Source organism: Mustela erminea, chromosome 5 (assembly GCF_009829155.1).
Source record: "Mustela erminea isolate mMusErm1 chromosome 5, mMusErm1.Pri, whole genome shotgun sequence".
NCBI lineage: Eukaryota > Metazoa > Chordata > Mammalia > Carnivora > Mustelidae > Mustela > Mustela erminea.
In genome coordinates this window covers 27,602,368-27,618,178 of record NC_045618.1, presented here as the reverse complement: position 1 = coordinate 27,618,178, position 15,811 = coordinate 27,602,368, and the positions used below count along the sequence as shown (strand labels likewise).

General features: G+C 41.3%; 1 protein-coding gene across 4 annotated transcripts in view; it reads left to right on the top strand.

Moving 5' to 3' along the window:
* OCA2 (OCA2 melanosomal transmembrane protein) overlaps positions 1–15,811 on the top strand; it is a 399,414-nt gene that overhangs the window by 69,207 nt on the left and 314,396 nt on the right. For all 4 annotated transcript variants that reach the window (XM_032342310.1, XM_032342311.1, XM_032342312.1 and 1 more), the window contains 4 exons: positions 445–543; positions 7,063–7,245; positions 13,225–13,282; positions 15,072–15,144. In XM_032342310.1, the coding sequence (XP_032198201.1) occupies positions 445–543; positions 7,063–7,245; positions 13,225–13,282; positions 15,072–15,144 (413 nt within the window). The remainder of the gene's footprint in view (positions 1–444; positions 544–7,062; positions 7,246–13,224; positions 13,283–15,071; positions 15,145–15,811) is intronic.

Here is a 15,811-nt window from a genome sequence, read left to right as displayed (position 1 = left end):
TTTTTTCCAGTAGGATATTTTAAATGTGTGATATTTAAATACTGTGATCTTAGGAAGTAGAATTTTCCGAGTATAGAAAGGCCCATCAGACTCTGAACAGTTTTCTCCATGAAAAGTTCTGCATGGAATTGCAAAGCCTGAAAGTATTACTCCTACAGTGTCTGGTTTCTTATGTGTTTCTGTTTTGCATTGCCAACCTGGTTTATGCTGGCGAGGAGAGTTTCTTTTTTTCTTCCATTTTCTTTCTTTCTTTCTTTTTTTTTTTTTTTAGGAGAGTTGTTTCTAATGGTCTCTTTTAAACTATAGCTTTTTACAATTCAGTTATAACTTATGTAAAATTTATCACTGAATTTCAGGGATGTTCTTGGATATAGCCCCAATTACCAGTGAACACTTCCACCATTTTTGTGTTGGTGATCCTTTTTCCTTCACTGTGTCTTTCAGGTCTCACTCTTCTTTACCTCAGTTCTTCAGCTCCAGGTCAAAAGACCCCTATTTTACAGAAAACACCCCTTTGCTGAGAAATTCCTCACAAGAGAAAAGGTGAGTTTCCCCCCAACCCACTTGTAAAATAAGAAATCTCTGAGCTTTGCCCTTGGCATTTATGTTGGAGAATTTCTCCCCGAGATGTGAATTTTCACCTGACATATTTTTGGTCTCTGCCAGATCCTTGTCAGTTCAATGTAGTATACATTCATGATTCTAGTAGTTGTAGTCTATAGCTTGTGAATTTCCTTGAGCATATCCCTGTTCCCTTAAATAACACGTGTACACATTCATGCATGTACACAGCTCTGATGGGCCATCTTACCAGGCCAGGGATTCTGAGCTGGGTGAGGAAGACACAGTCCAGAGTTATTTTTTGTTGTAACAGCTGGAGCAGGGGTACTACTGGCATTTAAGGGTAAAGGCCAGGGATGCTGCTTAACATCTTGCAAAGCACAGGACACTTCTCCACAACAAAGGATTATCTGTCTCAAATGTCATTAGCGATGAGGTTGAAAATGTATGATTTAAGAGGAACCTCCACTCCCTGCAAGTTTGAAAGTCCTACTGGGGACAGATAGGATTGTTCTGGACTCTCTGATCAGAGCTGATCTGGAGGATAACTCTGTCCCCTAGGATAAAGGTCCCTGATCCAGGTATCCAAGCTCATCTCTTTTTCTTTTTGCAGACAAACTTTCTGGAAGCCTGAACTGCCTGCTCAGTATCCCCTCACATCCCACACATTGCAAACTTGGTGGCTTTGTGACAGACCCTTCCTTTCCTGTCGCCTGACCCCATGCACCTGCATCAGCAGGCAGGCTGCTGTGTTACCTACACCCCTCCCTCCCATCCTCTAAGGAGTTGCCTACCCTCTTTTCAGCCCTGTCTGCAAACATTGTGGGGGGGACTTCATACTTTATAGAGTGTATCAGAATTTTTTTGGGGTACTTGTATGCAATATGGATTTCTAGGCTCAGTTGCCGAAGACTCACTCCATTTAGACAGGGTGAAAGAATATGGGTTTAATCACCTCCCAGTGTAGGGACAGTCTGGCTCCCTCCGGGAGATTCCTGATGACAAGTTGTGTCTTCCTGCAAAAGTTCCCACTAAGACCATTGACTAGACAAACTTCCTCCCCTTCTTGCTCTCCAGGGAAGTCTCACTCAGAGGGGCTCAAATGTCACCATTGGTTCCCCTCCCAAATCCATCAAGAGTCAATTCTTCTTCTGTGCTCTTAAATACCACACTCTTACCCATACTTTAGAACATGCCTTATGTTCCATAGTTATGCCTACCAGCCTACCTTTTCTTCGTCTCACATCCTAGTGTCCAGCACAGCCCCTGCAACCAGGAGGATAACTTATTTGTTCTCCATTTCTCCTAATACATAACTTTAAAAACAAACACTTAAAACATCAATTCCTTTAATTCTTTCCTTTGAATTACTTGATAAACCATGAAAAACCCACAACAAATATCATCCTCATTGGGAAAAAGCTCACAGACTTCCCTTTGAGATCAGGAACACGACAAGGATGCCCACTCTCACCACTCTTGTTCAACATAGTATCAGAAGTCCTAGCAACAGCAATCAGACAACAAAGAGAAAAAAAGGTATCCAAATTGGCAATGAAGAAATCAAACTCTCACTCTTCACAGATGACATGATACTTTATATGGAAAACCAAAATGACTCCACTCCCAAACTACTAGAACTCATACAACAATTCAGTAAAGTGGCAGGATACAAAGTCAATGTACAAAAATCAGTTGCTTTCTTATACACTAACAATGAAAACACAGAAAGGGAAATTAGAGAATCGATTCCATTACTATAGCACCAAGAACCACAAGATACCTGGGAATAAACCTAACCAAAGAGGTAAAGGATCTGTACTCGAGGAACTACAGAACACTCTTGAAAGAAATTGAAGAAGACACAAAAAGATGGAAGACCATTCCATGCTCTTGGATCAGAAGAATAAACATTGTTAAAATGTCTATACTGCCTACAGCAATCTATACTTTTTTTTTCTTTTGAGATAAAGATTGAGTTTTTTTTTTTTTAAATTTCTTTTCAGCGTAACAGTATTCATTGTTTTTGCACCATACGCAGTGCTCCATGCAATATGTGCCCTCCCCAATACCCACCACCTGGTTCCCCCAACCCACCACACCCCGCCTCTTCAAAACCGTCAGACTGTTTTTCAGAGGCCATAGTCTCTCATGGTTCACCTCCCCTCCCAATTTCCCTCAGCTCCCTTCTCCTCTCATTCTCCCCATGTCCTCCATGTTATTTGTTATGCTCCACAAATAAGTGAAACCATATGATAATTGACTCTCTCTGCTTGACTTATTTCACTCAGCATAATCTCTTCCAGTCCTGTCCATGTTACTACAAAAGTTGAGTATTCATCCTTTCTGATGGAGACATAATACTCCATAGTGTATATGGACCCCATCTTCCTTATCCATTCATCCCTTGAAGGGCACCTTGGTTCTTTCCACAATTTGGCAACCGTGGCCATTGCTGCTATAAACATTGGGGTACAGATGGTCCTTCTTTTCACTACATCTGCATTGGGCTAAATACCCAGGAGTGCAATTGCAGGGTCATAGGGAAGCTCTGTTTTTAATTTCTTGAGAGAATTCCACACTGTTCTCCAAAGTGGCTGCACCAACCTTCCCACCACCAGTGTAAGAGGGTTCTCCTTCCTCCACATCCTCTCTAACACACGTTGTTTCCTGTCTTGCTAATTTTGGCCATTCTAACTGGTGTAAGGTGGTATCTCAATGTGGTTTTCATTTGAATCTCCCTGATGGCTAGCGATGATGAACATTTTTTCATGTGTCTGATAGCCATTTGTATATCTTCTTTGGAGAAGTGTCTGTTCATGTCTTTTGGCCATTTTTTGATAGGATTATCTGTTTTGTGTGTGTTGAGTTTGAGAAGTTCTTTATAGATCCTGGATATCAGCCTTTTTGTCATTTGTCATTTGCAAATATCTTCTCCCATTCCGTGGGTTGCCCCTTTGTTTTGTTGACTATTTCCTTTGCTGTACAGAAGCTTTTGATCTTGATGAAGTCCCAAAAGTTCATTTTTGCTTTTGTTTCCTTTGCCTTTGGAGACATATCTTGAAAGAAGTTGCTGTGGCTGTTATAGAAGAGGTTACTACCTATGTTCTCCTCTAGGATTCTGAGGGATTCCTGTCTTACGTTGAGGTTTTTGAGTTTATCTTTGTGTAAGAGAATGGTTGAGTTTCATTCTTCTACATATAGCTGTCCAATTTTCCCAGCACCATTTATTGAAATAGACTGTCTTTTTTCCACTGTATATTTTTTTCCTGCTTTGTCGAAGATTATTTGACCATAGAGTTGAGGGTCCCTATCTGGGCTCTCTACTCTGTTCCACTGGTCTATGTGTCTGTTTTTATGAATACCATGCTGTCTTTTGTAGTAAAGCTACATGGTGGCATGGTGGCATGCCACCAAGGTGGCATCGGCAACGTGATGCCACCAGTTTTGTTTTCCTCTTTCAACATTTCCTTAACAATCGGGGTCTCTTCTGATTCCATACAAATTTTAGGATTATTTGCTCCAGCTCTTTGAAAAATACCAGTGGAATTTTGATCAGCATGGCATTAAAAGTATAGATTGCTCAAGAACTCCTCAAACTCAACACACACAAAACAGATAATCCTATCAAAAAATGGGCAGAAGATATGAACAGAAAGTTTTCCAATGAAGACATACAAATGGCTATCAGACACATGAAAAAATGTTTATCATCGCTAGCCATCAGGGAGATTCAAATGAAAACCACATTGAGATACCACCTTACACCAGTTAGAATGGCCAAAATTAGCAAGACAGGAAACAACGTGTGTTAGAGAGGATGTGGAGGAAGGAGAACCCTCTTACACTGGTGGTGGGAAGGTTGGTGCAGCCACTTTGGAGAACAGTGTGGAATTCTCTCAAGAAATTAAAAACAGAGCTTCCCTATGACCCTGCAATTGCACTCCTGGGTATTTAGCCCAATGCAGATGTAGTGAAAAGAAGGACCATCTGTACCCCAATGTTTATAGCAGCAATGGCCACGGTTGCCAAATTGTGGAAAGAACCAAGGTGCCCTTCAAGGGATGAATGGATAAGGAAGATGGGGTCCATATACACTATGGAGTATTATGTCTCCATTAGAAAGGATGAATACTCAACTTTTGTAGTAACATGGACAGGACTGGAAGAGATTATGCTGAGTGAAATAAGTCAAGCAGAGAGAGTCAATTATCATATGGTTTCACTTATTTGTGGAGCATAACAAATAACATGGAGGACATGGGGAGAATGAGAGGAGAAGGGAGTTGGGGGAAATTGGAAGGGGAGATGAGAGACTATGGCCTCTGGAAAGCAGTCTGAGGGTTTTGAAGGGGCGGGGTGTGGGAGGTTGGGGGAGCCAGGTGGTGGGTATCGTGGAGGGCACATATTGTATGGAGCATTGCATGTGGTGCATAAACAATGAATTCTGTTACACTGAAAAATTAAAAACTAAAAGAACTCATGTTTCATTGGAAAAGCATAATGTGTAAGCATTTGTCCTGGGCACATGGGGCACAGAAACATGACCTGGGATGCCAAGCTGTTCCTTGTCGTTGCACACTGAAATAAAGTTCTCAGACACCAATCTGAGCGGTTGTGCAGGGCTGCCTCTGCAATGGAGAGCAGCAGCAGCTGAGTCCTGCACATACCATTTATTTATTTATTTGCTCATTTATTTATTTATGTCAGAAATGCAAGGACAGATGCCTCCAAGTGTGGGAAAGAAGTACAAAGGGCAAAAATAATGAATGCTGTTATGCTGAAAATAAATAAATAAAAAGAAACTGTAAGAAGTACAAAGGGATGGCAAATATCTTGAAGCAAATTTGCATTTTCCCATGTGCAAAGGCATGCAGGGAGTCATTCATGGGATAAGGGAGGAGTGGGTTGTATGGGCTGGCAATTGCCAGGTGCAGAAAGAGGAGACTGGGGGTTACATTCTTTCCTAGCTCCTAACTTATGCCCTACCCCCAGGGATCATGGGGTCCCGCTCTTACCCCACCATTGCGTTCAATAGCTCGAGAACAAGAACTCTGCTGCTTTTCCATCTGCTTCCACAGTCACTCGTTAGGGCTTACAACATATTTTCTAAGAGTAACTCCAAGTGCCTCATACCAAAAACCACTACAGAGGAACAGAACATGGGTCAGGTTTTCTTCCTTTCAAGGTTTTGAGGGCAGGAATGTGCAGCTGATGGTATAAAGGTCGGCGCAGGCTGTGTGCCTGCACTGACCAGCCTAGTAGCTACTTGTCACAGGCATTATTCAAAGTTAAATTAATTAAAATTAAGTAAGGTTAAAAATTCAGTTCTTCAGTTACACACTTCAAGTGGCCAATGAGCATGTGTGACTACCGTGCTGGAGAGGACAGAGAAGATGCCCATTGCCACAGAAAGTTCTATTGCACAGCATTGTTCTAGTTACACTGGCGTTAGCTTTCTTCTGGACACTTCTAAAAGAAGTTTCCTTGGTTTCAGTTTTTGTTACAGTTGTATTTGTTCACCAGTTGAGGGAGTCCTGATAATCATTCCTTACACGTAAGTATTTCCCAGTCACAAAACTCTTTATTTTCAATATTGATTAGTTTGCAGCACGGTCAGCATTCATTTGTTATTGCTACACATTGGTTTCACATAGCCTAATTTCCATCTTTGGGCTTCTCTTTATGAATAAGACTATTTTTTTTTCTTATTGTAAACCAGTTTGAAAGCAGTTACACCTGTTGAGCTAGTTGGGCTTGAGAGGCATCATTGGTTTCTAAGATCACAGCCCATTATGTCAGTGCGGTTATCCCATGAATATTCCTGGAAATACATGAAAATACTAGGCTTTAGTGCAACTTCACTAGAGTCAAGTGTATCTGAACTGAAGGTTTGTTCAGAAGCCCAGAGATTCAACTAAAAGTAAATGGATGTGTCCACATGTCATTTTGAGAAAAGTTTGTGATGCCTTTTGAAGCATCCTTCTAGAGAGAGATTCCGTTCTTGGGCCCATCGAGTCCAGCACTGATGTTCTCCACTTGCTCATGCTCATGTATAGGTTGAATGGAAAAGCCAGGTAGACCATCTTCCCTATAGCTCTATTATGGAAAGACAACTGTAGGCATATACCACTCATTCTCCTTCAAGAAGAGTGTGACAACTAGGTATTGAGAACTCCAGCACAATCAAAGAGAAAGCAAATACTGAAATGAACTGGAGTTGGTCTGAGCCAGAAACAGCTTTATTGGAAAGTTCCAAACTCAGAACAAACTAATGTTTTTATTTGAGGTCATATGCATGACCTCAAATGATTTTCCTTAAGCTAAATGCTCTGTGATGTCAAGAAAGACCCAGTCCCACCAGTATGACAGCACTAAAATGTCTGTGGTCCTTTTAAAAACCAGAATTGGTTTCACATTTCAGACTTACCACTGAAATGAAATCTTATTTTAGAGATGCTACTATTTCTGTGAAAATAACCACAAAGACTTGCTTTCCAGGTCATGGCGCATGCCTATTTGCCACCCAGATTTCATCACTGCTGAAGAATCTTGGGGAAACAGCTCAGCTGAGTGGGAGGGAGGATCCCTGCTGATCAAAGACTTGGCTGGTTCCTCTGGATCCCAAGAGAAGGGGAAACCTCTGGACAGTGCTCATATCAGGTTCCGTCCTTTGAAGCTGAGGTAGGAAGACTTCCAGTGCTGGCACTGGCACAGGGTGATGGTTGCACAGAGCATCCCTAGGATGGGCTGGGGGTGGTTCTCAGCCTCACTGCATCCTTCCCAACCAGCAGAATGAAGTTGAGGAAGAAGGGTTTTCACATTTGGCCAGGCTGTTCTTTTCCTGAAAGGTTATCTACATCTTCTCTAGGCCCTAGAAGATATGTAAGGAAGCACCACTGCTAATCAGCATGGAACCTGTAGGGCTACAGGACAGCCCGATTACAGACATAAATGACTAACATTTATCTATCTACACTCCTTCTAGTTTGTGTTGCGGGGGGTTTTCATGGCATGACCTCGGTTTGCAGATGGAATCAGTTCACTTTAGCAGTTCCTGTGGGGTTTGTTCATTCTATCTATCTAAGCTTATCATTTATCTATACCCATCATCTATCTATCTCTATCTTTATATGTATCTATTTATTCATTTATTAAAATAATTAATTAATTAATTAATTTGACACAGAGAGAGAGAGAGAGAGAGTGTGAGTACAGGCAGGGGGAGCAGCAGGTAGAGGGAGAAGCAGAGTCCCTGCTGAACAGAGATCCTGATGCAGGACTCAATCCCAGCACCCCAGGATCATGGCCTGATCTGAAGGCAGACACTTGACTGACTGAGCCACCCAGGTGTCCCCCCACCATGGTGTTTTAAAAACTGATATTATCCCTGGTAGTTGGTGATGAAACATGTTATTAGAAGGGTTGGCTCTAGTGCCAGGGCTCATCCTTCAGGAAACTGCTGTCCAGCCTGGTGTGAGTTGGGACCCTGAGGCTGTGAGAAAGGGGGTTTCTGGTAGTGGTGGTAGAAAGGCTATGCTTGCACACACAGAGGAGGGCTTAGGCATGCATGTATGTGGGAACACTGAGGGCATTATGTTGGACCAAGAGAATGGTCTAGCCAGAACTGGAGCACTTTTGCTCTCTCTTTGCTTTGTCTACTGGGCTTTATAGGTACATTTACTTAAAGAAAGGTTTTGTTGAGAGACACATATTTGAAAGTGGCATCTCTAAGAACAGAATAAGGCTTGGGGACCAGGACTATCAGATCCTCATTCCAGATATGCTCTGAGGTAGCTGAGGCACCAGCAGAGGCAGACACATCCATTCAACTATCTCCTTGTCTCTTTCTGTTTCCCTCACTACACAACCTTGCATGGGCTTCTACTAAGATGGTCTGTGGGAAAGCTCATGCATAGGTGAGAAGACAATTTGTAGCTATCAAACAATAGTATTATTATTTGTCTACATTAGGGTACCTGTCTTTTCTGAAGCTGTTTGTAGACCTGATTAGAAATGTACCTATCCGCATGCCCAAATTGCACCTGTTTGTATGCTGAGAGGCCCACTCTCATTGTTCTGTTGACCCTTCTATCAATCTTGAGAGGTAGATGAAGGAAGGGACTTTAGGGAGGATAAGGATTTTGCCTGGGGGCCTGCAGCTTGTAAGCTGGGGGTGGGTAGGCAGGGATGTGTCCTCCATATCCTCCACCTGTTCTTGACTATGGAGATTGTGTTTCCCAACATGTTTCCCAGCCATGCATTGTTTTTTCATGATTGCTGATCTCAGCTGCCTGCATAAATGTGACAAATATTTGGCCACAGGGTCTGCTATGAAATTCAGTAAATTGTGTGAAAGTGTGTAAATAGGGATCTGGCCCTAAGGACCACCAGGATGGTGAGCTCTGACACTATTAACACCCTGCCTTAACTGATTGGTTCACAGCTTGAGAAGATGCCAGGTACTTCGACTGTCCCATACCATGGAGAAATTAAACCAAGTACATTTGGGACCTTACTTTCTGTAGTTGCTTTATCTTCTAGGATTCATGGAATAGTTGCATTGAGCTTGCCACTGAACTAAAAGACTTAATGTCATTCTTTCTTTTTTTTTTTTTTAAAGATTTTTTATTTTATTAATTTGACAGAGAGAAATCACAAGTAGACGGAGAGGCAGCCAGAGAGAGAGAGAGATAGGGAAGCAGGCTCCCTGCCGAGCAGAGAGCCCGATGCGGGACCCGATCCCAGGACCTGAGATCATGACCTGAGCCAAAGGCAGCGGCTTAACCCACTGAGCCACCCAGGCGCCCCAATGTCATTCTTTTTAACAGTTTAAAACATACCATGTATGGTCATTGGGAAACTTGTAAAACATATTTTGGGTTGTCAGCTTTGCTGTATATGGCCATTATGTAGAAAACAATTTGTGTTTAGGATAGCTAAATCAATGTCTCATGCTTTAAAAAAGAAGTATCATTTTGATTCCCATTTATTTGTTACTCTTTTTGAGTATAATTGACATAGAATGTTCCATTAATTTCAGATATACAACACAGTGTTTCAACAAATGTATATGTTATGCTGTCTTCAAGTGTATTACCATTTGTCACCATGGAACGCTCTTAAAATACCAGACTATATTCTCTATGCTGTACCTTTTATTCTCATGTTTTGTACATTCTGTAACTAGAAGACTGTATCTCCCACTCCTCCTCACCCATTTTGCCCATCCCCCTACCTCCCTCCCTCTGGCAACCATTAGTTATTCTCTGTATTTATAGGTTTCAGTCTGCTTTCTGTTTGTTTATTCATTTGTTTTGTTTTTTAGATTCCGTATATGAATGAAATCATTTGTTATTTGTCTTTCTCTGTTTGACTTATTTCACTTAGCATAATACCTTCTAAATCCATCCATGTTGTCACAGTAATATTTCATTATATGTAAATGTAAACACCCCCCCCACACCCACATATTCTTTTTTTTTTAAATTTATTTTTTATTTATTTTCAGCTTAACAGTATTCATTATTTTTTCACCACACCCAGTGCTCCATGCAATCCGTGCCCTCTATAATACCCACCACCTGGTACCCCAACCTCCTACCCCCCTGCCACTTCAAACCCCTCAGATTGTTTTTCAGTCCATAGTCTCTCATGGTTCACCTCCCCACATATTCCTTATCCATTTATCTGTCGGACACTTGGGCTTCATCCATATCTTGGTTATTGTAAATATTATTAAAATAAACAAAAGGGCGCATATATCTTTTTGAATTAATGCTTTTTTTTTTTTTTTTTTTTGGTAGTAAAGCAAATTGAATTAATGTTTTTGCTTTCTTTTGGTAAATACCCAGTAGTGCAATTACTGGATCATATGGTATTTCTATTTTTAATTTTTTTGAGGATCTCCATACCATTTTCCACAATGGCTATATCTATTTACATTTCTACCATTAGTGCTTGAAGGTTCCTTTTTCTCCACATCCTTACCAACTCTTCTTACTTCTTCTCTTTTTAATTTCAGCCACTGGGTTAGGTGATATCTCATTGTGGTTTTGATTTGTGTTTCCCTGATGATGAGTGATGTTGAACATCTTTTTTTTTTTTTAAATTAAATTTATTTATTTTCAGCATAACAGTATTCATTAATTTTTTCACATCTTTTGATGTGTCTGTGGGCCAACTGTATGCCCTCTTTGGAGGACATCTATTCAAGTCTTCTGCTCATTTTTTTAAATTGGATGTGTGTGTGAATGTGTGTGTGTGTTGAGTTATGTAAGTTTATCCTATATTTTGGATATTAAAACTTTATCAGTTGTATCATTTGCAAATGTCTTTTCCCTTTCAGTATGTTGCCTTTTGTTTTGTTGATTGTGTGTTTAGTTTGATGTAGTCCCAGTAGTTTATTTTGGCTTCTGTTTCACTTTCCTTAGGAAACATATCTAGAAAAATGTTACGATGAGCAATGTCAAAGAAATTATTGCCTAGGAGTTTTAGGGTTTCACATCTCACATTTAGGTCTTTAATCCATTTTGAGCTTATTTTTATGTATTGTGTCAGAAGAGTAGTCCAGGTTTATTCTTCTACATGTAGCTGTCCAGTTTTTCCAGCACCATATATTGAAGAGACTGTTTTTTTTCCCTATTGTATATTCTTGCATCTTTTGTTGTAGATTAATTGACCATATAAGCATGGGTTTATTCTGTAGTCTCTCTTCTGTTTCATTAATCTATGTATCTGTTTTTGTGCTAGTACCATATTGTTTTGATCACTATAGTTTTATAGTATATCTTGAAATCTGGGATTCTGATACCTCCAGCTTTGATTCCCATTTAAATAGGGCTGTTGCATCAGAGAAGTTAAAATAAAAACCACATTGAGATACTACCTTGCACCAGTTAGAATGGCCAAAATTAACACACAATAATCAACAAGTGTTGGAGAGGATATGGAGCAAGGGGGCCCCTCTTACACTGTTGGTGGGAAGACAAGTTGGTGCAGTCACTTTGGAAAACAGGTGGAGATTCCTCAAAAAATTAAAAATAGAGCTACCCTATGACCCTGCAATTGCACTACTTGGTATTTACCCCAAAGATACAAATGTAGTGAAAAGAAGGGCCATCTATATCCCAATGTTCATGGCAGCAATTGCCACAATTGCCAGACTGTGGAAAGAACCAAGATGCCCTTCAACAAATGAATGGATAAAGAAGACATGGTCCAAATATACAATGGAATATTACACAGAAAGGATGAATACCCAACTTCTGTATCAACTTGGAGGGGACTGGAGGAAATTATGCTAAGTGAAGAAAAACAAGCAGAAAGAGTCAATTATTATATTGTTTCACTTACTTATGGAGCATAAGGACTAACATGGAGGACATTAGGAGAAGGAAAGGAAAAATGAATTGTGAATTGGGGTAAATAGGAGGGGGAGATGAAGTATGGGAGCCTGTGGATTCTGAAGATTTTGGAGGGGAGAAGGGTGGGGAGAACAGATGAGCCTGGTGATGGGTATTAAGGAGGGCATGTATTGCATGGAGCACTGGGTGTGGTGCATAAACAATGGATCTTGGAACACTGAAAAGATAAAATTAAATTAAAATAGGGGCTGTTAAATTACAATTTGGAAATGTGAAATGCTTATTCATCAAATCATTAAATCTAAGAGAATGCAAAATATCAGAAAGATACTGAAAAAGATGTCCTAACATAGACCTTCTACATTCTACACAAGCACAGGCTGTGGGCCAGCACCTTTCCACATACAGGAACAGAGCACAGACACCAAATGCCCACTCTTGAGGGGCGGCCAGTGGTAGAGCACACCCTGGGGCTGGGCAATGATAGTGTCATTAGAAGGTGGGATCCGTGGATCTGAGGAGGTGATATGAGCAGAGTGGGACTGGAAAGACTGCAAAGGGTTGGCTAGACTCAGATTTACCTGGGCTCTGAGAGCTGCAGTTAAGAAAAGTGAGATGGTCACTGGGTCAGGACACCATCAGGAGACTGCAGAATGTGCCAAGAACATGGACTGCTTGTTAAATTATCTCTGAAGTAATTCTTAAAAAACTGCTAGTACAACCAGTGACAGCACCCCGATTTCTTTTTTGAATTGTTTGATTATATTTCCATCAGTGTTTTTATATATGTTATATTTATATACAATCATAATCTCTATCTATCTTCTATCTATCTATCTATCTATCTATCTATCTATCTATCTATCTATCTATCTCTCATCTGCCATCATCTATGATCAAATCTATTTTCTCACTTTCCAGAAAAGTTAGGGGAATACAATTGAAAATATGAATCTGAGAACCCATATAAGGCTTGTTTCCAGGAAATTCAGCTTTCAAAATGCCAGTGAAGAGCCACCAAGTTTGAATTTTAGCATCTACAGCAAGAAACATGTGCAAACACCCTAGGTTAACTTTGCTCTCCTCTGTTACCTGTACCAAGCTGCTTTTCATGAGGCCATACATTTATAGGTCAGCAGTGTCTTCCTTTATGCCACGTTATGGAAAGAATTCCTAACATGTGCTTTGAGATTGATATTATCCAAAGCTTCAGAAAGGTGTCTATCAACTTGGCAGTCTGGGCACATACAAATAGGACTGCTTTGGTGTGACTTGGGTCCTTCCTTTTCTCTTGCAGGTGCTGTGTACGGTGGCTGAAAGTTGCGAGCCTGTTTGTCTTTGTGGTGGTGTGCTCTGTGAGTACTACAGAGCTCTGCTGTTGGGTCAGCAGAGCCCCTGGGTGCCTTGGGCTAGATAGCAAGGCACCTAAGGTATGGGGCTCACACCTTTCTTTGGAGGAGATGCTGAATGCATGTGGGATTGTGGGCTGGGGTTGCTGAGGGAGGCCTCCCCTTAGCAGTGCTCCTCTGCTGTGATACAATAGAAGCTTTGCTCTATAGAAGGCAGTTAGCTTCATCCTTGGGTCTAACTTTCCACCTGAAAGCATCTTACCAATTCTGTTTCAACCACATGCAATGGAAGTCTTTATTTGTCTTGGGCATGCCCGGCATCCTGGGTGGCCCCAAGAATGTGTCTTACTGCCAGCATTTGTGTGGTGTGTATCCTGATGTAGCCTAGTGGGAATCACATTTCAGGTGCTCAATATTTTGCCAAATGAATGAGTGTGAGATTCTTTGTGCTCAGGTGTGCATATCTGTTTGTGCACAAATGTGTGTGTACATGCTTGGCTGTGTGTGTCTGTCTGTGCATGCATGGATGTGAGGTTCTCTGTGCTTGCTGTGTGTTTGTGTGTCTTCATGCCTGTGTGGGACATGTGGGTCATTTGTGGTCTGTGATCATTTTGAGATTGTGTCTGTGATTGGGGTCTTATTGCTGAGTGTGTACAAATTTACAGCATTGGCATCAGATAGTTTTGTCTGCACCATTGTTGGGGGACTCCAGTGAGTGGCTGGTGCATGCTGCTCTGACAGCATGTGAGACTGTGAGCAAGGATGGGGTATGTGAGTGGTGTTTTCATGCCTGTGCCCTGTGGACTCTAAGACATGTGTGGCTGTGCCGTTTCTGTGCAGGCAGCCTGAGGTTATGGCCATGCTGAACCCTGAATGACTGGAAACTGCACATGACTATATTTGGTTGTGAATACTTGGTTTTCATTATCTGCCTAGGTGGACATGAATATCAGAGCTCTGTGTGCGTGCATGCAGGATTATGCATGAGAAGAGGCTCCTCTTCTCAGTGTGAAATATAAGAGCAATATTACCTATTGAGCAGTGAGGGTGGTTCATGAAGTCAATACCTGCAACCCTTTAAAAACCTACAAGGGAAGGGAGCAGTGGCCCAGAGAAAGGAAATTATGCATGAAAAAAGAAACAAATACATTGAGCTCTGAAAACTTCATGTTTTTATTTTTTTGGCTACCAGTTCACACAGTTGTGTGGTTCTGAAGCTCTGGCTGCTTACCAGGGCCCAGTAGGTGGTGCACTGGGATTTCCACGGAGAAGGTCAGGGTGGGCCAGGTTGTCCCTGATCTCCTGAGGATTGACCTCTGCTCTGTGTTTAGTCTTCAGCCTTTTTCTGGGATTTCAAGTTTTGGCGATTTGAGGAATTTGTTTTGAACTTCTATAATCTGTCATAACTACATCAGTGTACTTTCTGATGAGGTATAAGGTGCTGTGCAAATTCTACAAACATATACTTTAACCATCACATGGGTTGTATTCCCTTTTCTCCAGTATGGGAAAACCATGTTTACCTTCCTCTGATGATTTAATTTTGTGACTGAGTGGTTAATCCTTAAAATCAACAAATATCAGTAATCAAGACCCATTGTAGTGGAGAATTATAAAATGAATCAGAATTTTATCTCTTAATATCTAAGAAAAACTGTTTAGAGTGAGCTGGTGAATGTTCGATACATCAGTCAATACCATTATTATTCCTGTATTTTTAACTTTTGTCAAAATTATTTAAATCCCAATGTTCTCCTGGCACAAATTTATCATGAAGTGTTTCTGATTGTTACAGATTTTATTCAGCCTGTATCCAGATCAAGGAAAGTTCTGGCAGTTGTTGGCTGTGTCACCCCTGCAAAGCTACTGTATCCAGTCTATACTGAGATGGATAGTTGCCCATGGCTGAGAGTCACAAAGAGACACTAGAGAACCATTACAACTGTTGCTGAAGGTCCCAGGGTAGGTGATCACTGCTCTTCCCATGCCTGTTTTGTTCCTTCAGGACATTTGATGAAAGATGAGTCCAGAGGAGAAAGGGAGAGGAGCACTAGTGAGACTATTTTGGGTGGTTGGTGGTGAGGTTCCCCCTGGGGAGATGATAGCCAAGTGGCACATTCCAGTTACAGCTTGGCTCCCCTGGGCTCTTTCATGCTCTGTTTTGTACCCCATCCCCACTTCCTTTCACATTTCAGTGTTGGTAGTTTCTACTGTCCTATTTTTAAGTTCATTGCTTCTTTTCCTTGGCTGTGTCATCTGGGCATGATGATTGCTTGATTTCTTCATACTGTGTTTTCTCCTCCTGCTTTTGTGCTTGTCACTGAAAAGCTAGATGTGTTGTATAGGATAATAGATATTGAGTGTGTTAGCTCGGACTGCCATAACAAAATACCACAGCTTGGGGATTAACAGACATTGCTTACAGTGCTGGAGGCTGGACATCCAAAGTCAAGGTACTGGCCAGTTGGATTTCTGGTGAGAACTCTCTTTTTGACTTGCAGATGGCTGCCTTTCTTGCCATGTCCTCACAAGGCC